The 25,635-nt window shown below is 41.6% G+C and overlaps 1 protein-coding gene across 3 annotated transcripts in view; it reads left to right on the top strand.

Annotated features, from left to right (window-relative positions):
• Nucleotides 1-25,635, top strand: part of KCTD1 (potassium channel tetramerization domain containing 1) — a 204,549-nt gene that overhangs the window by 154,166 nt on the left and 24,748 nt on the right. For all 3 annotated transcript variants that reach the window (XM_054460654.2, XM_063653521.1, XM_054460653.2), the window contains exon 2: nt 3,426-3,604. In XM_054460654.2, coding sequence (XP_054316629.1) covers nt 3,426-3,604 — 179 coding nt within the window. The remainder of the gene's footprint in view (nt 1-3,425; nt 3,605-25,635) is intronic.

The raw sequence follows: 25,635 nt of genomic DNA, 5'->3' as shown, positions 1-25,635 counted from the left end.
AAAGTTCTTATATATCAGGTACAGGGCTCACACCTGTAATCCCAGTGACTTGGGAGACTAAAGCAGGAGGATTGCTTGAGGCCAGGAGTTCAAGGCCAGCCTGGGCAACACAGTGAGTCCCCTGTCTCTAAAAACGTTAAAAATAAAAAATTAGGCCAGATGTGGTAGCTCATGCCTGTAATCCCAACACTTTGGAGGCCAAGGCAGGAGGATCACTTTGAGCTCACGAGTTCAAGACCAGTCTGGGCAACATGGTGAAACCCTGTCTCTACTAAAAATACAAAAATTAGCTGGGCATTAGTGGCCTGCACCTGTAGTGTCAGCTACTCAGGAGGCTGAGGCTGGAGCATTGCTTGAGCCTGGGAAGTGGAGGTTGCAATGAACTGAAATTACACCAGCCTGGGTGACAGAGTGAGACCCTGTCTCAAATAATAATAATAGTTAGCTGGGTGTGGTGGCACCTACCTGTAGTACCAGTTACTTGGGAAGCTGAGGTGGGGGTATCGCCTGATCCCAGAAGTTTGAGGCTGCAGTGAGCAGCTTTGATCACACCACTGCACTCCAGCCTGGGCAACAGAGAGAGAGACTCTGTCTCTTAAAAAAAAGCTCTCACAATCTGCCCCATATGGAAAATACCAAGTGAAAAGCCCTGACTATGTTAACTATTATCAGTTAATGCCTTAGAAATGAGCATAGCCACAGCAACCCTGCAGAAAGAGAACATCCAGGATGGGGAGAGCGCCTAGGAGAACCAAGAGGGCTCACCAAAGAAGGGCAGTTCTAATCCTTGCCCTTAAGGGTCAATCCCCACCCAGCCCACCCCACCCCCAGCTGAAGAAACACTGGTTTAATTTTAAATTTAGCAATATCCATTGCATTTATGACTTACAATGTAAATGGTATATATTCTGAGAAATCTGGAATGCTTCAACCGATCAGTTACGCTTTCATTTTTTTCCCTTTCTGTATAGACCTGGCAGTGTTAGAGCCATGCTGAATGAGGTCACAGTCTAACGACAATATTAACCCTGCAAATCTGTTCATTTTCGCCTGAGCACCCTCAGGCAGGATAGAGAATGTGTCCAATTGAAAAACTATTACAGACTCTGCTGCGCTGTGATGGGCTGAAATGTAACAGGGAGGGAGGTGTGTGTGTGCCTGTGTGTGTGTGTTTGTGTGTCCGTAGCCAGGAAATCATTTCTAAAAGGAAGTCAGTATGTATCTCTTAAAAGTGGAGGTTGTATGATTGCATTTTTAAAGGAAAAATGTGTTTTCTGTCATCCAGATTTTAAAATGCTACTTTTAGTATTTCTGAACGTTACCTGTTTCATATTTCCTATCAACTGTCTTGTTTTTTTTATTTTTTTCCAATACCCAATACCCCTTTAACTCCTCTTCTTTGTGTGTTACAAACATCCTGTTGTGTTTTTCAATATCTATTTTGCATTGTTAAAAGTATCTAGAAACATATAAAGAATAATGTAGTAAACACCCTTGAGCCGACCAGCCGATTTAAGAACTAAAACATTAACTCTTTTTCTATAACCATTTCTAGGCTCTGTTAATTCAGCATGCAGAAACGCACAACACAGATGGTAAACATTTTGCATAAAGGCCCAGTCACCACCCCATTCACAGTAGATGTTGAGTTTCAGAAAGCATGTGCATTCACAGTCTTGCTTGGACATGTGGTTAATGCTAAGTAGTCTAACAGTTGTGCCCCAGGTAACTCCTGAAGCTGTTCCAGATCATAAAATCTATGATGTTTTGCAAATTTATATTTTATCATGCTGCGTTTTATGCACAAAAACTAGATGACTTCCCCTTTGTGGTCTCCATCAAAGGCATTTTTCAAAATCCCTTCAGTGTGCCTTATCCCTGGCTTTGCCATACATTGTTTGCATGTTTGAAAACAATCTTTGGCTAAAATTATAAATCTGAGAGTATACGTGTGTCATCGGTGTTACAGAATTTGTACATAAATGCTATTTTAGCTTACTCTTCACTTAGATACTCTAAATGTTTGGCCCCTTCTTTATTGAATACCAGAGACCTATCTTTACTTGTCTGTGGTTTGGGCTCTAATTTAAAAGCAAACAACCATGTTTTGATAGCATTTGAAATATTTATATTGTATCCATGGAAAGGGTGTAATAATTTATTTTCTCAAGAGTATAGTTTCTGCCCCGGTGAGGTGGTTCACGCCTGTAATCCTAGCGCTTTGAGAGGCTGAGATGAGCAGATCGCCTGAGCCCAGGAGGTCAAGATCAGCATGGGCAACATGGAGAAACCCTATTTCTACAACAAATATAAAAATTAGCTGGGCGGGCCAGGCACAGTGGCTCAAGCCTGTAATCCCAGCACTTTGGGAGGCCGAGGCGGGCAGATCATGAGGTCAGGAGATCAAGACCATCCTGGCTAACACGGTGAAACCCCGTCTCTACTAAAAATACAAAAAATTAGCTGGGCATGGTGGCGGACGCCTGTAGTCCCAGCTACTCAGGAGGCTGAGGCAGGAGAATGGCGTGAACCCAGGAGGCGGAGCTTGCAGTGAGCCGAGATCGTGCCACTGCACTCCAGCCTAGGCGACAGAGCGAGACTGCATCTCAAAAAAAAGAAAAAAAGGTACAATTTCTTAAACATGTTCTTACTGCCACCAGGTGATATCCTCATTCTGGTCTGTTTGCTCACATTGCACCTTTGCTTGTGTGACCGCACATCAACATCTGCCTCAGTTACACTTTGGGAACTTGATTTCTTCAAGAAGTCAGGCATGCAGAAGAGCAGTTCGCTTGTGGTTCATGAACAAGCACATATTTATCATTTGAGGGTATATTCTGTTGACTGATGAACTTGTGGTATCTCTTTGCAAGGCTGCTTTAAGTGTGTGAGCCGATGGCTAGACCAGTATGCTCTCTTTTTCCTGATTTGAAAAATAAAAGTTTAAGAAAACATTTTGTAGAACACAGGTGTCAGAGGTCTGTTTTTATTCCATGTGCATAGCAATGAGGAAGCTTTCAAAGAGAGGGCTAACTCATATGCATTTTATTTAGATATGTATTGTTTGAAGTGTTTGATTGTCATTTTATTTGGAATGAATAGACTTTTCATATCATACTAGTTGCCATGTGTCAATTGTTAAATGCAAGAATTTCTTAGTATAATAAGCCTTCATAGTCCTCAGAGTTATTTGAAGTGAGCATTAGTTCAGCTCCTTATTTCTGAGCATGTCAAGATTTCCTTTTCTTTGCTACAGAATTTGTTTTTCTGATATTCATTATAACAAGAGCAAGAGCTTGCCGTTTTTTCAGGTTTCATTACTGAATGAGTACCATTAATCACTCGTTTATTCTTTATGCTATATGTATTTCCTATCTTTCTACTGTAAAGAGAAAAAGTGTCTAAACTTGCTTATCTCTCTGTAGGACAGTCGGCCCAATATGTCAAGACCTCTGATCACTAGATCCCCTGCATCTCCACTGAACAACCAAGGCATCCCTACTCCAGCACAACTCACAAAATCCAATGCGCCTGTCCACATTGATGTGGGCGGCCACATGTACACCAGCAGCCTGGCCACCCTCACCAAATACCCTGAATCCAGGTAATCTGAAAAACTGAAAAATCAGACTCCGACGTGCATGTATTTGATAACCTAACTGTTTTTCCTTTGACCAGCATAGCAGCCTAGCCTCGTGGAGGCAGGGGGCAGGACGGGAAAGCACTATGTGAGCCACCCTGCTGCCGAGGCTGGATGTCTTGGACAATGGCTGGACGTCTTTGAATCAGGATTGGACCCGCAGCTTAGTTCAGTCCGTGTAAAAATGTCACAGGAGAATGGAATACTGTGATATTTTGCTCTACAGTGATATTCATAATTCTCAATGTAGTAGAAAAAAAGATGGTGATTTCTCCCCAACACCTTTGTTCCTTCCTTCTTTAAAAACATGCTGTCTTATAGGTTCTGATAATTTTATAGGAAATCAGTTGGTTCATCAACTTGTGAACTAGAAAAGAAAGAGATTCTCAGCAGTGAGGCATTATATTTAGATCTGTATGCAAAAGTCCAAGAAGCCAAAATAGTATAGTTTAAAAAAAATGAAGAGCCATGGAACTTATGAACCTAAGGTAGATAAATAAATATACAAATTGTTTAAAGATGGAGAGTGATTTACAAATAGGCAGTAGACATTTATGTTTATGAGAGATCTCCTCCCATGCCCCTGCCCACCCATTTCTTTTTATTATTATTATTATTTTGGAGCCAGGGTCTTGTTCTGTCACCCAGGCTGGAGTGCAGTGGTGCAAACATGGCTCATTGCAGCCTTGACCTTCTGGGCTTAAGTGACCCTTCCATCTCAGCCTTCCCAGGAGCTGAAACCACAGGTGCGTGCCCCCATGCCCAGCTTTTTTTTTATTTTATTTTTTGTAGAGACAGGGTCAGACTGTGTTGCCTAGGCTGGTCTTGAACTCCTGGCCTCAGCAATTCTTCCATCTCAGCCTCCGAAAGCGCTGGGACTCTAGGTGTGAGCCACTGCACCTGGCTAATTTTTTTATTGTTTGTAGAGATGGGGTCGCACTATGTTGCCCAGACTGGTCTCAAACTCCTGGCTTCAGGCAATTCTTCCACCTTGGTCTTGGCCAGAGTGCTGGGATTACAGGCGTGAGCCACTGCACCTGGCCCCAACCACCCATTTCTAAAGGAGTTCCAAAGAAATAATTTCCTTTCTACCCTGGGACAGCCCGCCTGGCTCTGCCCCAGATTTGGGGGCTATGCCCAGATCCTGTAAGGGAAATTTTTTGCTGGTGGATAGGGGAGGAGGCATGCACTCGTGTGGGGTAATATCGGGAAACAGGGTGTTTCTCTGTTTCTGATCACAGGAACTGGAAACACACTCCTTGAGCTTCAGAAGGGCACCGGCCACATTTTTCAGAATGTCGTATGAAGTGACAGATAACAGATAGCTTACAGTCTAAGTAGACAGCACTGACATAAAAGTCACTGTCACCTTGCATACTACATGAAGGCCGACTTTTTTGTTTTTTGTTTTAAAATCTCACTCCATTACTTGATAATTTATGAAAGAATGTGAAGGTTGGAAAGAAGAAAGATGAAATATTTTCTCTCTTAATTTCCAGATTTAATTTCTACAATCGAAATGATTTAAATAAAATAGGTTTCCATTTATTCAATTATCCAAAAGACTATATACTTTAAAATGAAATGATTGTATTAGTCATCTATTAGTATTATTTAGTCCCCACCTTCCCTAAGTATGTTGGAATAGGCACTACAAAAAATCATATTATAATAATGGCTTTATTTTTCAATAATTTTGTTATATAAGTAGTGTTCTTTTTGAAAATGCCTATTTCCATTCCTTCCGACCCTCTGTTAATACCACCATCAACTACAGAAAATCACAGCTGCCTCTTTAGATGAATTTAATTCTAGGGTTTAAGTCACAAAATGCATATTAAGAGACAAAAAGCAAACCTTCAACTGTAGCAAGATTTACTGGTCTGGTCTGATGGCCTTTTGCTTCAGTTTTTGCAAATTAAACCTTGAGACAGGAGGGAAGTTAATGAAAACTACATTTTCTGTGACTTAAGCAATAGGTTTTCTTCTGTGCTCATTGTAACTAGGTGGGTCTCCTTCCACTGACTCATTCCTGCCAGGATTTAGCCCCTGGGAAGCTCCCTGGTATCACTTGGTCTGCTGGCCAAAGTAGAAGACAGAGGGAGAGAGGCTCTATTCATTCAGTTCCTATCTCTCAAATAATTTGCTGCTTTCATTATTCTGGCGCTATATATTATGAGGTAAAGACTTCAAATAGTGTCCCATTTGGAGATTCTTTCTCAGTCCATCTTTCCGTGGATATTTCTAAGAGTCTACTTTTGTTCCTTCTTATCCAAACCCTGAAATATGCATCAAATTCCATGGATCTCATCAATTTATTTACCTGCGCTGTGTCATACAGTAACCAGTAGCCACGTACAGCTATTGAGTGCTTTAAATATGGCCAATCCAAATTGAAATATCATCTAAGAGTGAAATATACACTGATTTTTAAAGACTTAGTACCAAAAAAAGTAAACTCAATAATTTTTTATATTGATTTCATGTTGGAATGATAATATGTTGAGTTAAATAAAACCTATTATTAAAATTAATTTCACTTGTTTCTTTTGATTTTTTAATGTGGCTACTAGATAATGTAAAATTACATGTGTCTTGCTTTTTATTTCTGTTGGACAGCGCTGAACTATGAAACAGAAGTTTTTATAAAAGCATCTCACTAAACCTACCCCTCCCCCAACCTGATACTGAAATACATAAAAAAGTGAATGTCTCTTTCACCAATGTAATTAGAAAAGATAGAATTGTTGATCTTCCTTTCCTAGACTTTCCCTCTGCTTTCTGTCACCAGTAAGTCCTAGTATCACAGGAGCAACAGCAAAAATAATTTGTGATTCATTAGTTCTAGGATTGGATTCTGGCAAATGGCAAACAGTTCTTTGGCTATGGAAAGGTCTAATTTCTGAACACCTGTCATCTCTCGTGTAAAACAGGCACAAATAGGTCTCCTTGCAAGGTTATTGGGAGGATTAAATGTGATTATGAAAAGCACACCGTGGCCCTGTGCCCAACACATAGTATTGTCTTCATACTTAATCTTCTGCCAAACCCAGGAATTGTTTCTTTTCAAACCGCCTTTCAAATTCCAAATATTTTCCATTTCTTGCTTTCCTAGCCGTGGAAACAGCTTTACATCTGGATTGTTGCCTGGATGACTCCCGTCTCAGGGGACTCCTGGCCTGCACCTTCTCCTCCTTTATCTTAAATACCCCAGCCGGTCACAAGTTCCGAGACATCTTTATCATTAGGAGATATCTTTAAGAATTTGTCAAGACTCTTTGAAACAAGCCTTACAAAGTAACTTCTGTTTCAGCTGCTAATACCTAAAGCAAATGACACTGCTCAGGTAACACTGGTTTTGCTGTCGAATTGACCATTGGGTATTGCTTTGTTTCCTCTTGGGTTTTGGGGGGCATATTTTTGTAGGTAATTAAATGTTCATGTCAAAGCAACATCCAATTTAATGGGACCCATACGCAAATTTTAGTAATCAAAGAAACAGAGAAGAACTAATTCTTCATGCTTTTCCCATAGGCGTCAGGTGCTCCTTCCAATTTCTGGGAAAATCTCTTGCATATTATTAACCCCTCTTGGATAACTCCATGGATATTAGGTTGCCTATGGCCATGGAATCACACATAATTCCAATTAGTTTTGTAGATTCTGGGGTGCTTCAAACCCTTCCTACCCTATGGGACCATTCTCTGCCCCACCGTCTTGGATCCCCTGGTTCCACTCTCACCTACCTCTTCCTTAGTGTCACCCAGAGGATAGGGGGGCTTTTTCTAAGATTTCAAGGAAAAGACCTGTAGTTTAAAAATACTAATTTGTATGTAAAAAGTGACCTTAAAAGATGTAATATTGTCTTTCTACAATTTCAGAGTTCCTGCAAAGAACCTTTACTCCATTTTGAAATGTTGTAGGTATTTTTAAAATTCTGTCTCTGCTTAACCTACCCTCTTGGCTAAAGAGCACCCTTAGAACTTTGTCCCCAAAAAGCAGTATGATGGACTATACAGCTGAACATTAGAAGCACCTGCGAAGCATTAAAAAGCCATGCAAGGCCCTGCTCCAGACCAATAAAACAGGAACCTCTGCAATTTTCCAAAGAGGTCTTGATTTTCACCATCTGGCTCTGAATGGCACCAAGATGTATGATCCCTTCTGGAGAATGTAGGCCTCTTCCTCAATGAATATTTCATGTATCTCATAATGGCCATTTCACCAAAAGAAAATAGCTTTCAATCTTCCTTTCTCTAATTACCAAGGTTACCAGTGGTTCCAGTGGTTCCAGTGTGTGTGTGTGTGTGTGTGTGTGTGCGCGCGCGCACATGCTTTTTTTTAGCTTGTAAACCCTGAGTAATGATTCAGTGAGTAAATTGACTTTTACACCTCAAGGTTAACCACTCATGTTGTTAATTCATTTCCATCATCAGGTGTTTTTTTAGCTAAAGGGACTAAAGTTTTCAAATTAGCTGAAGTATTACATATATCAGTAATGTATTTTGTCTTAACCAATGTGTATGTAAGATGCAAAACAGCTCTTTAGGAGGTGTTTCTGAGACAGAGGTTAATCTCCACCATCTCAGTGGTAAACACTGATTCCTTTCAGAGGATCATAAGAGTCTCCAATTCTGACTGCCATTTTGAATTGTAGTCCCCAAGAAAAACACCCAGTTCAAATTTGCAATAATTTCACTTTAAATAAGTATTAAGTCAAGAAAAATATATTACCATCAAAAAAGAATTATAAATGGATAAAGAAGATAGAACATATTTTATTTAATAGTTTGTTAGCTTGATTTGTAGCTTGTAAATATCTAGAAGTATGCAAAGTAGACCCTCCACTCGCACTCTTGCCCTGGACCCTGAAAATTTTAAGGGCAGACCTGATTATATCTTAGTCAAAAATCCAAGGCACCCTTTATTAACATCATTGGTAATAAAAGATCTAGGTAACTAAGTAATTTTTCATAAGTAATTAATATTGGTACCATATTATATGGCCTCTTTAAGATCTACTGTTGACACTGAAATATCCTCTTAGCCACATGCATAATGAAAATACATTCTATTTCTGCTTTAAAAGAGGACACAAGTCTGATTTCAAAGTTAGGTCTATTCATCCTCTGCTATTACCTCCAACAAAAACAATCTTAATAGCAGCTGTATTGATGGTTATTCAGATGTGGATAACCATTTTTAAAACCAAGAAGTAGACTGATACTACTAATTCATCGAACCTATCAAGCGGTAATAAGACAGGGGTCTTAAATAAAAGCACTGATTGTCAACCAATGACCTAGACGTAAAAGGTAAGATCTCATGTTTCAGTCCCCTCAGCCATCCAACCTGACTGGTTGACAAAGCTTTTGTATATTTTAAACCCAGTACATGAGTTAACTCCCACATAAGTAGATTATGTTAAATTGGTCTCTTCTAAATAGCAGTAGAGTTACTAAGCACGCTGGCATATGTAGGTAATTGCAAAATGCAAGAGACTCTACTTTCAGCCTTGCAGTCGACACCCATGGCCACCCAGGGGTGTGTGTATTTGGAGCTTTAGGATGGAGATGCCAAACATGTGTGCCCTGCCAGCAGCAATCCAGCTTTTGGCGTGCGTCACTCTCGGATGTGTTAGCCATTGCCGGATTGCTTATGTGGAGCTACACCAAAAGGAAATTCAGACAACTGCAACACTAAGGGATTGGTGCATACATTCAGAGGATAACTGCATTCAAATATTTGGCTTTCTGTGTAATTGTTGTATGCCAGCCTAGGGAGTTTGCTGTAATCCTGTATTAAGGTTGGGGATTCTGTGCCGTCACTTTTTATGACTTTACAGTTCCAGTTTTAACACTACAGTTCCTAGACATGGGTCCAGCAGCCTCATGGCGCAAGCCATTGTTTTAGGATCTCAACAAAAATGCCAAAAAAAAAAAAAAAATGCATTCAATTCATTCACTACACTTGCTTTTGGAATCACTGCGTGACATGGAATAGTGAGCTTTTTATTATAACCTGCTCTCTACATCCACATGCTTTATAATTCAATGTCGATAGCAAATTTAAAAGTCACAGAATAGGTATTAGGGATTTTTAGATGAGTTGAAATCAACCTTCATTACGTAGTCTCGGCACAAATGGAAAGAGAGCATATCCCTGCTGCTATGAAAAGTCTTAAGGAAACGCATAAAATGATGAACAGTTTTGGTTGGTAAGATGGGTTAATCTTTAAAAAAAAAAGAAAGTTAGTTTATGGAGGAACTTAAAAGGGGGGAAAGCACCTGGCAAATGAAAAATGGAAAGTTTCTCCAGGGTAATAGAAGAAATTTTCCTCTTCTCTCTCTCTCTTCTTTTCATCTTACAATATTGCTTTTCCAAAATTGCTCCTCAGTTATATAGGTAAAGAGTAAATGAAATGGTTGGCTTCAAATGACTTAAAAAAAAACAATGAAACTGGATTTTATGTTTAGTGCTGAAAAGCCAGTCCTTCAGTAACTTACCTTGCACAACTGCTGGATTCAGCAAACTTCCTTTGCCACTAGGGAAGAAAAAAGGCCGTATTTTTAAAGTAATCTAGCTCATAAAGTCTTGGAGCCTAATTTAAAGGAAAGATAGCCATACAGTGTCTGAGTTTCCTCTATTGTGTTTGTTTTTGTTTTGTCCTGTTTGTTTGTTTTTTGAGACAGGGTCTTGCTCTGTCACCCAGGCTGAAGGGCAGTAGCAGGATCATAGCTCATTGTAGCCTTGAATTCCCGGGCTTAAGTGATCCTCCCACCTCAGCTTCCTGAGTAGCTGGGACTGTAGGCATGCACCACCATACCCGGCTAATTTTTCTATTTTTTGTAAAGATGGGGGTCTCACTGTGTTGCTAGGGCTGGTCTCAAACTCCTGGCCTCAAGTGATCCTCCCACCTCAGCCTCCCAAAGTGTTGAGATTACAGGTATGAACCACTGAGCCTGGCCTGTTTTTTCATTCTTTCAACAGACTTATTGTGTGCTCCTCATCTGCCAATGCACAAATAGTTACCAACAAAAGTCCTTGCTCTTATAGTTTACCTGGGTGAGGGTGAAGGACAGCCAGTAAACAAGTAAACCACCAGTAAGCAAGGTTTCAGTGAGTAGTGATATTAAGAAAAATATTTAGGTTGGTGCAAAAGTAATTGAGCTTTTTGCTAATGGCATCTAGGGTAGTGGGCTGGGGGTGGAGGGGAAGAGAGGATGGTTAATGGGTACAGAAAGTATCTAGAAAGAACGAATAAGACCTAGTATTTGATAGCACAACACAGTGACTATAGTCAATAATAATTTAATTGTACATTTTAAAATAACTAAAAGTTACAATTGGATTGTTTGTAACACAAAGGATAAATCCTCGAGGGGATGGATACCCCATTCTCCATGATGTGATTACTGTGCACTGCATACCTGTTTCAAAGTATCTCATGTACCCCATAATATATATACCTACTATGTACCCACAAAAATTTTTCAAAAAAGCTAAAGAACATCTAGATGGAAGCGTGACATCTAGGTGTTCTTTTTCTAGAACAAGAAAGAAAAAGAACACACATGATAAATAGGCCCACTTTGACATATAGTTCTCTCCTTATATTAAAACTAATTTTATTCCTACATGTTTTTCCCCAAAAAAATACATCTTTATTCATCTATATTTTCAAGACAAAATCTAGTTTTCATGTCAGTTTAGATTTAGAAGCAGATTTTGTCACTAACACAAATCACACTGGTTCTATGAAATGGCCACTCTGCTAGCCACCGACATCGCACATTTGCATCCCTGCCAGAGCCTCTGATGGCCAGATGAGTCATACTGGGTATCCTAATGTGAAATAACTCAGGGCGGGACTCTGGGTCATACACTCAATTTCCAGTAACTTCTCACTTACCCAAAACTCAGTCTCATCATAGACAGAAACCCTCTCCCTGGAAGGGAGGTTTCATCCTGTATCCTTGGGACCTGGTAGCATCCCAGCCGCAGGGTGGACATTCAAAAGTTTGTTCAATGTATAAATTAATGATTGGGTAAAATATTGTACTCAGAGGCCAGATCCTCCAAAGAATGAAGGGAAAATAATTGAGTAACGTTATTCAAATTATAAAGTTACATTTAAAGGCTGGGCTGGGTTCATTTCATATAACCTTATAGGTAGGGACTGTATTTATATATAAGGTTATATCACATATAACCTTACAGGTAGGGACTGTATTTATCCCTCTATCCCTACAGAGAAGAGCCCTGAAACTCTGAGAGGTTAAGTGGCTTCACCTTAAGAGTCAGTCTTCTTTGGGAAATGGGGTAAGAGCCAGGCCTCCAGCTCCCACTCTGACTCCATGGTGCTTATTGTTTCCTCCTCTTTGATAACAATGGTTCTATTTATTTATTTATTGAGACAGTGCCTTGTTCTGTCGCTCAGCGTGCAATGCAGTGGCATGATCCTACCTCCCAGGCCCAAGCCATCCTCCCACCAAGTAGCTGGGACTACAGGCACACACCACCACATTCAGTTAATCTTTTATTTTTTATAGAGACGGGGTTTCACCATGTTGCCCAGGCTGGTCTTGAACCCCTGGGCTCAAGCGATCCACCCTCCTTAGCCTCCCAAAGTGCTGGAATTATAGGCATGAGCCACGGCTCCCAGCCTCATAATGATGGTTCTCAAACTCAGGGGCAGGTTAGAATCAACTGGGACTCAACAACAACAACAAAAAATTGCCTGCCTCTACCCCTCAAAGATTCCAATTTTTTTTTCCCAGATAGGGTCTCACTCTATTGCCCTAGCTGGAGTACAGTGGTGCAATCACAGTTCACTGCAGCATAAACTTCCTGGGCTCAAGCAATCCTCCCATCTTAGCCTCTCAAGTAACTGGGACTACAGGTGCATGTCACCACACCTGGCTAATTTTTTATGTTTTTGTAGAGACGAGGTCTCACTTTGTTGTCTAGGCTGGTCTTGAACTCCTGGGTCAAGTCATCCTCCCTACTTGGCTACCCAAAGTGCCGGGGTTATAGGCATCAGCCACCGTGCCCACCCCAAGTGGGATCTTTGGATCCCAATTTTATTGGTCTGGGGCAGGGACTGGGCACAGGATTTTTTAATGTTTCCCATGTTCAGCCATATAGTCCAATACACCCCTTTTGGAACTGTGTTCTAAGAGTGGTTTTTAGACAAAAGGTCAAGTTGTCTACGATATTTCAAGCCACTTTCTTCTCAAGGCAGCCTTCACCTTATTCCCTAGCCAATTGCATCTCCGTTAGTGCTGGGACATGGGTTACCCATGTGAGCCCTTTAGCCCCCGAGGAAGCCAGAGCTCCAGGCCAGTCCTTCCTGCTGTGAACAAAACTCTTGTGTCATACAAATATGGCACCATCATTTTCTGTGTGTATCATGACTTGGAACAGTTTGGAAAGGACCGCCTTGGACTGGGCAATGGGATAAGTGGGTCTTGTTCTTATTTGCATGTGGGTTTCTGAAGTCCTTTTCTTTCAGGCCCCCATGTCCAGTGTACAAGTCTGCCTGCAGCCAGGGACAAAGTTGACTTTGGACCAGTGACCTTGCCATTTGTCTGATGGCTCGTTGTTTGTACCTATGAAGAGAAAGTTGTTAGCAACAGTCAGTGACCAGCTTTGATCCTTGCACTGTGTGCCCACCGGAAAGAATGGTGCACTTGACAACACTGGGGTATTGAGGGCTGCTCTCCAGGCTGGGAGGATTGAGGCCCGTGGCTGTGTTAGTCACCACCCTCCTGCTGTGCCCTCCTTTCTTGTTGCTGCTGGAACAGTAGACCCCAAAACACCCCGCCAACGCAACAACCAGTGTGGCACTCAAGGTTCACACTCCTGCACGGAACACACATAAGCACGCATGCATGCATACACTCACACACCAATCCAGGAAACTTTGTTTAAATTTTTATTGTAAAAATATGCTCTCTGGGCCGGGTGCGGTGGCTCACGCCTGTAATCTCAGCACTTTGGGAGGCCGAGGTGGGCAGATCACTTGAGCTCAGGAGTTTGAGACCAGCCTGGGCTACCTGGTGAAACTCTGTCTCTACTAAAACCACAAAACTTAGCTGGGCATGGTGGCACGCCCCTGTAGTCCCAGCTACTCGGGAGGCTGAGGCATGAGAATCGCTTGAGCCTGGGAAGCGGAGATTGCAGTGAGCCGAGATCACGCCACTGTACTCCAGACCCTGGGCGACACAGAAAGACTCTATCTTAAAAAAAAAAAAACAAACAAAAAAAACCCTCTAAACCTATGCCCTAGGTTCTAAAACAAATAACAGATCCACCAGTAGTCTTCGGTGCCTGGCATAGAGCAAACGCTTAATAAATATTTGTTGAATGTGAATTAATTTTGCTTAGTATCTCCCTTTATGACCTGGAGCAACTCAGCCACCCCAGGGCAGCTGCAGTGTGAAAGTCAAACATTTTGAGTCTTAGGTGCTAGAGTAGCTTTAGGACCTGCCTGGCCTAGTTTAATATGGGCAGCAAAGATTTACATCGTTTTTAATTCAAGGCACAAACCAGAAACGAATTTTCTAATCTCGCTATCCTGGAGGGAAAGAGCAATGAACCAGATTAACAGAAGAGTGACCCCTGCCTTCAGAATGCTTTCCTCCAATTGATAGCTTTTCCCTAATCCCTCTGTGTCAGGGTCATCTCAAGGTACTTCTAATGATGCAGATTCCTGAGCTCCACCTGCTGTTTACTTAATCTATATCTCCCAGGTTGTGAGGAAAATCTTTAGTTTTAATAAGTTCCCCGCAATCCACATGCCTCTCCAAGTCGGGGCACCTGAGCTGCAGAGAAAGGTGGTGAGACGTAAACTCGTCACCATGCAGTACCATGGGCACCATGGTGGTGTGGCAGGAGACTCACTGGCAGAGTGAGGCCTTTCCTATTGACTCTGGCACAATCCACGTCGCTTGGGACAATAATACTGACTGTACTCGTTTTTGATCAGTCATGAATAATATCATTGAGCAACACCCCAGGCATTTTTGCTTTGTTTTTTCATCGTATTTCGAGTCTACCCTCATCATACCAGAAAGAACTTTTATAATAATAAACCATGTGATTGATTTACTCGTTTGAAAAATTCATAGGCATTTCATAGAAGATTCAGATAATCTCTTACAACGTTAACATGTGACAAATATGCTCCACTTTACTGTGTCTTGAGAACAGTTCCATTCAAAGGGGTTTAAAATTTTAGATGTTATTTCATACAGCCCAGCCCATGAATCTCACGCATCTCCTTTCAAGGATACCAATGCTATGTGTATGCTAGGCTGGAAGAAAATCCCGTACAAGTTATTCTCAAGCTGAGAAAATGTTTTTTATCAGGCCAATGCGAAAAAATAATCTTTGCCCCCAGCTCCCAAACAGAAGCATTTATTCACACCCCAAAACCATGATGTTATAATTTTCATTTAAATATTCAGGATTAAAAGAACAAAAAACAGGCCAGGCACAATTGCCTGTAATCCCTACACTTTGGGAGTCCAGGCAGGAGGATTGCTTGAAGCTGGAAGTTCAACACCAGCTTGGGAAACACAGGGAAACACTATCTCTAATTCAAACTTCCTATGAGTAGTATCAGAAAGTCCCTCTGAAAGATATCTCATGGGTCCACTGCCACATAACTGAAATGTGGATCACTGAAACGTGAGCTATGTTAGGAGAAGAGTCTGGTGCACCACATCACCAGACAGTTCAGTCTATTATTATTATATAAGTTGCATATGAAAATACCATTTCTTTTTACTAAAAATGCAGGATTTATAGCCTCAGTTAGATGAATTACCAATATTTGGCTTCTGAAAGATTACTCTCAAGCTGCCTGGAGATAGGAAGTGGTGACAGTTTATCCCCAAAGCAGCCAGCTGCGTTGGTGCAGAATGCTTTCCGTGCTGGCCTTTCAAAGGTACCCAGGATGGTCCTGGTCCAGGCAGGGGATGAGAGTCAGGTGTAATCTTAAAAGATGTGTGTTTTTCATGCGTTCATATTTCACAAGTAGGCACCTGGAAGCTCCAATCTGACGGCAGTGACATTTGCAAATGAAAATGTTTTTTAAAAATCATGTTTCAGTGCCACAGTTTTATCAGCTATTTGCCCAACTGTATCTATTCAAGACGTGGTATCGGTGGAAAAGACACTGTCGTTGGATAATGGCTTCCTGCTGCTAACGAGTGTCAAATGCCAAGTGTCAGTTTGCTTAGTAATAACATTGCTGTTTATCTTTTCTGGTGGTAATGATTATTTTTATTCTTATGCAGCTTTTCTTATTGTGTTCTTCATATTCAGAAGATAAATTACAACTGTACATAACAGCTAACCACCACTTTCAAACAGTGGCAAACCTTGCCAGGCTGGGAGGGCTTCATAGCTGAAGGGTGAATTTGAGCTCGCCTGAACTTGTTTCTGTGATCAGAGCTGAGTGTGTTCCTGAACTCCCACCCAGCCTCATTAAACTTGGCGAGGCTCCTCCCACCCCGCCAAAAATTGATTTTCAAAAAAAAGCTTAGAAAGTCCTGAGGGCTTTAGAGCTTACCTAAAAACTGAAAACTCTCCTAGTCCCAAAGCAACACAAACAGTCAATATAAAAGAAAAAAAAAAGAATGCTCTTTTAAGTATATCCCACTGATCTGTAATCTTGGGGGCCCGAAAGAAGGTATGTCATTAAAACATCATCATTTTGATGATACATTGCAGAAGGAACAAAATGGCATTAACGGTGGAATTCAGAGAAAATGGACTGGAATAAAGGTTGTTGTATCAACCAAGGAAACCTAGGGAACGTTAAAAAAAAAAAATGAAGTTCCATTCTTCACCCTAGCTTGATGTCTATAACGATTAGAAAAGCTGAACAGGGAAGATATGTTTTGTATTTCCAAGTATACCATGTGTCAGGCTCTTGAGGAACCCATTGATAATTCTTTACGCAGATTTTTAAATTAGAAAAGTATTTCTTTCTCACCCAGGCCTTCTGAATGAAAAGCTAGTGGAACAACAAGTTATGGGAAGTGAAGTCATCAAACTACTACTAAAACTTTTCAATGTCTATGCATGATCATCTTAAAAGGAAGAGGAAAAAAATGACGAATCCTTGTTAGCTGGGAAACTTTTATTTCTTTAAATGATTTTCAGGTTAGGGCTTGGTTCTGTTCTTTGAGGGGTAGGGAGAAATATTGATAGATACTCCTATCACCTAGCATGGCTATGGACTGGCTTGGGGCCTCTAGGTAAATTTTTGAACTATGATAAACCACGACTAAGCCCAGAAGGGCGTAGACAATTGCACAAGACACACACCTACAGACCGTGCGTTGTTGGCCACAGTGCACCCAAGGGCAGAATGCTGTCAGCGCCTTCTTGGGTATTTCCCAACCACACACACCCACAAGTGTTGTCTTTGAATCATTAGCTGATATAAACTTAATATTTTTCACATGTCATTTTGATTTGGTGACTATTTAAATAAGCTTGCGACATAAATTAGAAACCTTAAGCTTCTCAGAGCATAAAGCCAACCAGGCACATCCTCCACTGTGATTTGAAGAAGCAATTAGACATTCTTAAAATGTTAGGTAATATGGACTTTTGATAGATTCTTTAAAATGTCTATATACTTTTGAAGTTGTGTATTAGGATTCTTGTCCAATTTTCAGCTTTCTGTCCTCCTTTTCAAGAGATACAGCTCACAGTCCTGAGGCTGTCTCCTTCCTTTGACTTTGTCATTGCAAGGCTTAGGTTCTGAATGTGTTTTTAAGCTTCCTAGTCACTCTGACATCATAAATGACAGAATAATTCATTCCTTTTCATTCATCCAACCACCTTTCAATACTGTAAATATTTGAAGAGAGATTCTGTTGACTGATACCATCAATGAAGTCTTGTGTGTGTGTCTGAGTATGGAGGGGTAGGTGGGGGTGTGAAGGAATCAGGGTAGATTCAGTTATTTGCTTCCAAATATCTTCTGTTAGGTGTCCAAAATGTATTTACCTTAGTCTCTAAGTAAATTACATCTATTTTCTAGTTCTTTCTTTTTGAATTAAGCACCGTGTTAAGCCTCTGGTTTTTCACTTATAGGTAAAAAGCAAAAGATTTAAATACTGTTCTTTTGCTGGCATGATTACAAGTGGGAAAAATTGTTAAATTGAAAATAGATATAGCTGGCTTGGCCATACTCCTCTCATAGTGTCATATAATTAATCTGGCGTTTTTATATGAAGTGACTGCAGTGACATGCAAGTTAATTCCAACAGTCTGGAACAGTAAAACACCAGGGGAAATAATCAAAAAATAGGGAGAGATGGGGCCACCTGAAGAGCAGCAGTCACAGGGGGATGGGCCCAGAGTCTGTTCCATTTGTTAGAGCTATTGATACCACGGATGAAGAATCAAGAATGTTTCTTCACACAGGAAGGCCCCAGTCCAGTAGTTAGGGTTGCTAATACTGAGAAACCCAGGAATAGGAACAGTCCTTCCAACACAGATTAAGTTCATTGGGAACACATGCAAAAGAGTTCATAAAGAGCGCAACTGAGAGATGAAGAAAGATTGGCAGGAGGTACCAGAGCAGGAAAGGAGCTGGGACTTCTGAGACAGATGGACACTATGAGTCAGGGACAGCATCGAGCATGTGCTGGCCCTCACTCTTCAGGGACAGTAGACTGTGTAGCTCAGAAACCCTTGGCAAGTTACTTGATGGCTCTGTAACTCAGTTTCTCCATCAGGAAAATCAAAATACTTTATAGAGCTGCAATAAGATTAAATCAGGGCCAGGTGCAGTGGCTCACACCTGTAATCCAACACTTTGGGAGGCCAAGTGGGGTGGATTGCTTGAGGTCAGGAGTTCGAGACATGGGGGCTAACATGGTGAAACCCCATCTCTATTAAAATACAAAAATTAGCTGGCCTAGTGGCGCACACCTGTAATCTCAGCTACTCAGGAGGCTGAGGCAGGAGAATCACTTGAACCCAGGAGGTGGAGGTTGCAGTGAGCCGAGATCATGCCACTGCACTCCAGCCTGGGCAAAAAAAAAAAAAAGATTAAATTAGATAATCCATAAAGTTTTTAGCGGAGTACTTCATACTCTTAATACATGTTAGCTATTTTAACATTTTTTTCTGTGAATAGTAATTATTATTGTGAAATGGAAAACATATTATGGAGTTTTAAATTAAGAGAAGAGACTAAGGAGTGTGTGAGAAATACCTCCAAATATAGAACAGTGTTGGGAGGAGGGTGGGCGTGGGCTGTGGGGCAGGTTCTGTGCATATGTTCATGCTCGCTTGCCCAAATAAAAAGCAAGGGAAAACCTAAACAGAAACCGTTCTAGCTGAAAAAATACTAAATTGGGCTTCCCAGGGAGGTTATGATGATCTGATCCTCGACTGATTTTAGACAAATAGCCATTTACCCTAGAAATCATGTTTAAACAAACACTCAAGTCAGAGAACAGGCCCAGGTGATCTTAAAAGTTTTCTTTCAATTCAAGATGCACGCAGGATTTTCTATTCAGTCAGAACTCTGTTCTGGCATAGCACATTGTCTCCCAAGGATGCAAATCTGTCAGCATTTACCAAGGCCCTGCACAGTGCTTTACTGAGCAGCAGAATGGCCACAGTGAGGATGTGGGTCCCAGCCGGGCCCTGCGGTCCAGCTGCCTGGTTGTGGATTCTGGCCTCACCGTTGATTAGTTGGCCAGGTGTCCTTGCCTCTAAAATGGGGATAATAGTACCTACCTCATGGAGGTGTCAAGACTCTATACTGTGCCCTGCACAGATGAACACTCAGTTCAATGTAGGGCTTATTAGATATCCACTTATTCCTCATGAGAATTATTTGAGGTAGGTATTATCCCATTGCTCAGGTGAAGAAATCAAAACTCAAGGCAAGTTTCAAACCCAGGTCTATGGGTCTTGGAGCTGAACATGCTAGGAAGTTCCTAAGACATGACTGAAGGACTGTGCCAAAACTCTTGTGAATAATAGCGCCCTTACCTACCCCGCTCAGGTCAATACTGAGAGAAATGCTCTTCACTGCCTGTGTCTGTACCTCACCCATCAAACATCATGTTCTTTCCTGCCTCCGTGGCCTCCCTCCAGCTGAGCTCTTGGGCTAAAATCTCTTCTCCAAGCCCCCGTGCCCTTCCCCTTACTCCAAACCCTGCAGAGTCATTGCCTCCAGCAGGAGGCCTTCCCTGCCTGCCTAGGCCAGCCGGTTCCCTCTCCTCTGTCCTTCCATGACACCCAGTGGGACCATATCATGCCCAGTTTAAGGCCCCAAAGAGCACAGGGAACATGGTGGGCATTCAGTAAATGAAGAAACAAAAAGTCTACTTATGTCAATTCTAAAAAAATTCAGTTTCATTGTAACAGTACTTTTCATAGTAAACAGTCAATGTAACCCTCTAATTTTTAAAAATTTTCTAACCGAAGTCAGGGGAGGATTAATAAGCTTACTAGAAAATCAGCTACCCCCGAGTGGCCCTGAGCCCTCAGTGATGGATTCTCCAAAACGCCGAGTTCCTGACTTGTTATTGCACTCATACTTTTTCTTATATTTCAAACTTGCCTTTCCTTTCTCCCCTACTTTCTTCAGTTCTATGTATCATTTAAGAAAATGATGCCACCTCAGGGAACAGGTACTAGAAACATTATCTCCTCATAAGTAGATATAATTTGTTTTGTTTGTTTTTACTTAGAAGGTATTTTTCCCCCTTCTCTTAAATTACTTCTATCCATTTCTATAACAAGCTCTGAATTAATTTTCATCTGTGTTCATGAAATATAGATGAAATTTCTTGAGTCTAGAAATCTTAAAGAGCTAGTCCTAGAATTTTTAACAGTTATAATACTTTAAACGAATTAAATGCTGTTTATGATAATTCAGACTTCTGAAACAACAAATTGACTGATGACATTTTTTACACTATAATTTCCTCCAGCATCGCATTCCCTTTTTTAACAGAAAAACTTTTTATTATGGACATTTAAAAATATATGCAAAAACAGGGAGAATACAATATTGAACCCCTATTTTTCCAAAGGTTTCATATATTAACCTAGCATTTCCTTCCCTTCCACCCACTTTGTTTCGTTCCTCTCTCCAGGACTCCTTCCCTTCCTGCTGTCCTGAGTTTAGGTTGCACCTGCGGTGTCAGCTCTGCACATGCCTCTCACATGCACACACACACACACATATCTCCATTGTGCATGCACACAACTTACACACCTTCACCCAGCCTCCACCCTGGATTTATCTATCTTAGGTTTCAGATATTAGGAAAAAAAGTTGGTTGGAAATCCAAATTAGTAGCCATAAAAAAGTATGAAGCTACAAGTGCTTGCAAAAACAAAATGGTTCAATAGAAAAATACTCATTAGGCTGGGCGTGGTGGCTCATACCTGTAATCCCAGTACTTTGGGAGGCCGTGGTGGGCAGATTACCTGATGTCAGGAGTTCAAGACCAGCCTGGCCAACATGGTGAAACCCCAACTCTACTAAAAATACAAAAATTAGCCAGGTGTGGTGGCGGGTGCCTGTAATCCCAGCTACTTGGGAGGCTGAGGCAGGAGAATCACTTTGACCCAGGAGGCAGAGGTTGCAGTGAGCCAAGATCATGCCACTGCACTCCAGCCTGGGTGATAGGCGAGACTCACTCTCAAACAAAAAGAAAAAAGAAAAGAAAGAAAAATACTCTTTAAATCAGATTTTTTAAAAGTAATTCCCTGCTGAGTGGTGGGCTCACAGCAGATTGTTCTGTTTTGCTGCTCCTTCACCCTCTATACTTTTCCAGTTGACAACATAAGCAGATATCACTTCTATAATTAAATATCTCCAAATGCTAAAAATGTCATTTGTAAGTAGCCTCTGAATCTGTTAGCCAGCAAAATAATTCTGGACCAGAAACTAAATGAAATCTTTTCCTAAGTCCAAACCATATTTCCCATGGCTTGGAAGCCTAGACATAGAGGAAAAAAAGGCATTTCTTGGCAAAGGAGAGCCAAATGGATAAAAGGGCCCAACCACTGGGGCCCTTCCCTTTTCTCGCCGTCCTCATCCTGTGGTCCATCTGTCTTTGCACTTCTTTTTTTTTTTTTTTTTAATTTATTTATTATTATTATACTTTAGGTTTTAGGGTACATGTGCGCAATGTGCAGGTTAGTTACATATGTATACATGTGCCATGCTGGTGTGCTGCACCCATTAACTCGTCATTTAGCATTAGGTATATCTCCCAATGCTATCCCTCCCCCCTCCCCCCACCCCACAACAGTCCCCAGAGTGTGATGTTCCCCTTCCTGTGTCCATGTGTTCTCATTGTTCAATTACCACCTATGAGTGAGAATATGCGGTGTTTGGTTTTTTGTTCTTGCAATAGTTTTCTGAGAATGATGATTTCCAATTTCATCCATGTCCCTACAAAGGACATGAACTCATCATTTTTTATGGCTGCATAGTATTCCATGGTGTATATGTGCCACATTTTCTTAATCCAGTCTATCATTGTTGGACATTTGGGTTGGTTCCAAGTCTTTGCTATTGTGAATAATGCCGCAATAAACATACGTGTGCATGTGTCTTTATAGCAGCATGATTTATAGTCCTTTGGGTATATACCCAGTAATGGGATGGCTGGGTCAAATGGTATTTCTAGTTCTAGATCCCTGAGGAATCGCCACACTGACTTCCACAATGGTTGAACTAGTTTACAGTCCCACCAACAGTGTAAAAGTGTTCCTATTTCTCCACATCCTCTCCAGCACCTGTTTTTTCCTGACTTTTTAATGATTGCCATTCTAACTGGTGTGAGATGGTATCTCCTGTCTTTGCACTTCTTTCCCCAGCCTCACCCCTGAGCAGGATGTCTCCACCCTTTCTGGGTTGGTCGATCCTGCAGCAATGCAGATGAGCCCTCCCTCTGTAATTACCATGCATGGACCGCAGGGGAGAGTTGAAAGGATTAACCTGCTGGCCTCTCGGTAAAGCCGGGCCTGGTGTCGAGTTACATGCCTTGGTGCATGAGGTGGCATGGGGTGCCCTAGACAGCGCAGCATGGGAAGGGTTGGGGGTATAGAGCCTGGAGCCAGAAGGCAGCTTCAGCAGAGTTGGCAGTCTCTTCAAGCTAAACTTCCTTAGCTGTAAAGTGACAAATCCCGTAAGAGTTTTCAGGATAAAGTGTAGGGACACAGCACATAATGGAACAAGAGCTGCAAGGTAAATGGAGATGAAACCTCATGTGTACTACTCTTCCCGGAGGTTTCCATTGCCCTGAGAATCCTCTTTCCCATCCCTCTTTAGGCCTCTTCATGATTGTACCAGCAGTTTGAAAGGAACCTCAGAAGTCTTGGGGTGTTTCAGTTTGGTTTGGTTCAGTTCAGTGTATGGTATCTTCTCAGTCTACCAATGATTTCCTTGCCTCATTTTAAAGATTAAATAAGATATAAACCCTTAAAGCAGCCAGCTCACTCTTTGGCACATAATGCTATTCGATGAGTAGTAACTGGCATTAGAGCCATTGTCCCCTGTAGGCTTGAACTTGACCATTGTGCCGATCACCATAGGGGCAGCATGGTGGGGTCTGGAGCCACCTCTGTGTCTAGCCAGCCATGCATCCTTGAGTGTTATATATTTGGGACTCGGTGTCTCCATTTGTAAATGAGAGGCTGAACTTGGTTGTCCTGGAGATCCTTCATAGTTTAAGAAAGTATGCTCTGACACTTCAGAACGACAGGGTCTCAATTGATGTAGACTTGCCTCCTCTTTGGTCTCTCTGCTCAACCTCCTTTACACTGGTTCTCAACTCAGTTGAGACTTAGAGAGTTTTTTTTTTCTTAAAATACAGATGCCTGGGCTTCATTCCCAACCAATTACATCACAGTAGCTGGGGATGGGGGCCCAGCATCATTATTTTTTCAGTTGCCCAGGTGATGCCACTGTGTAGCCAGGGTTAAGAACCACTGCATTATGCAAATGACGTAGTTAAAGCAAGGCAAAACGGACAGTATTTGGATAAGCCAGAAGCTGTCTGGGAGAAGGCGTGATTTCAGATGTGGCATCTTGACTCTGTCTCACTCCTAAATGTGCTCTTTTACTTAACTGTCCCTGACAACATAGCCTGACACCAGTCCCCATTGCCCTTGAGACCAAATCTAAACTCCTTGACCTGGCTCACATGGCTTGTTATGATCTGGCTTCTGCTGCTTCAGCCTCATTTTTCAGCCAGCCTGACTACACCCCAATAGAGAGTAACCACATGGCAGGGTTTGGCTACAAGCCTTTGTATCTTCCCCACCCTTCTCCCTGCTTACCTAACCTTACCTCCTGCCCCTGTACCTGGCCAACTTCTTCTCCTTCAGGTCTCCAGTGAGCTTTCTCGTTCTTCCCTGCCAACCCCAGATTGAGTTAGGTGAGCCAGGTGCACCTCCTGAGCCCACTGTGCACACCCAGTGACACACTTGATCACACTGCACTTGACCCGCACTCCCAGCCCCGACGACTTAAATTCCACAAAAGCAAGGACTGTGGCTTATTTACTACTGCATCCCCTGTATCTGGCATAGTGAGCCCCCACTAATACTGGTGGAAGGAGTGAATGAGTAACTGAATGATTACACAAGAAACAAAGAAATTCTTAAGAACCTGAGTCACAGGAAATTAGAGAAATCAGGTCCGTAAAATGAATGAATACACAAGAAAAAATTCTTAATGAATGATTCACGCTAAGCCAAATGTAGGATCCTAGCCCCATACTCTCTTTGACTTAAGACCATTCTTTAATGCACAGTGTGGACAGCACACGATGCCAGGGAGAGTGGAGAGAACTAGACTCACTTCCCACCAAATGAGCTTGGTTTCCTCAGAGATTAGGTCTTGCATTATTTGCTCTATAAACAAGAGTAATCAACAGAGTGCTAATTTTTTTTTTTTTTTAAGACAAAGTCTCACTCTTGCCCAGGCTGGAGTGCAGTGACACGATCTTGGCTCACTGCAACCTCCATCTCCCGGATTCAAGCAATTCTCTGCCTCAGCCTCCCGAGTAGCTGGGATTACTGGTGCACGCCACCACGCCTGGCTAATTTTTGTATTTTTAGTAGAAACGGGGTTTGACCATGTTGGTCAGGCTCATCTTGAACTCCTGACCTTGGGATCTCCCCGCCTCGGCCTCCCAAAGTGCTGGGATTACAGGCATAAGCCACCATGCCCGGCCTCAGAGTGCTAATATTAAAAAGCTAATATTAAGAGTGGAATTCAGTATCTGTCGTTTTTAATGAACTTTTTTTTAGTGAACATATTTTTAGTGAATGTTCCAATCTTATTAGTTAATGAAATATGTACAGTAAAATAATACAGTGTTTCAGATTTACCTCAGAATAACCAGTGGAAAGGAGAATGAGGCATAGAGGTAGAGTTGAAACAAAATTAACCAGGAGTTGACAGCTTTTGAAGCTGGTTGATGGTCATATGGGGGGTTCATTCTATTATTTTCTCTGCTTTGGCTTAAGTTTGAAATTGTTCAAAATAAAATGTTTTAAAAAGTAAAAAAAATTAGTTAAAATAGTAATGATCATCCTTAAAAAACAAAAAGAAATTGGTGGAAGAAAGTCGTTCTCAGCATTGCCACTTGATTCAATCAGTGAAAAAAAAAAAAAAATCCAAAACCAGCCATACATCGTCTGGAGCCAGCTTGGTCTTGGCTAGTTGAAAAACAGGAATGTTCTCCAAGGTTAGTAAACTGTAATGAGTTCCACATAGTTTTCAGGCATCAGAGTTTACAAATCACTGCAGTTTGATTTGTAACACCATTCACATGTCCGCAAGAAATACAGCCTGTGCCGATTTTCCCCATTATTTGCTTAGCCAAACAATACTTTTCCACAGCACAGTCCTGCCAATCTCAAAAACCACCCAGGGACGCCATTTTACGACCCTTGGCACCACATGCCCCCTCCATCGT

Source organism: Pongo pygmaeus, chromosome 17, assembly GCF_028885625.2.
Source record: "Pongo pygmaeus isolate AG05252 chromosome 17, NHGRI_mPonPyg2-v2.0_pri, whole genome shotgun sequence".
Lineage (NCBI taxonomy): Eukaryota > Metazoa > Chordata > Mammalia > Primates > Hominidae > Pongo > Pongo pygmaeus.
This window is presented reverse-complemented; position numbering and strand designations above follow the sequence as displayed.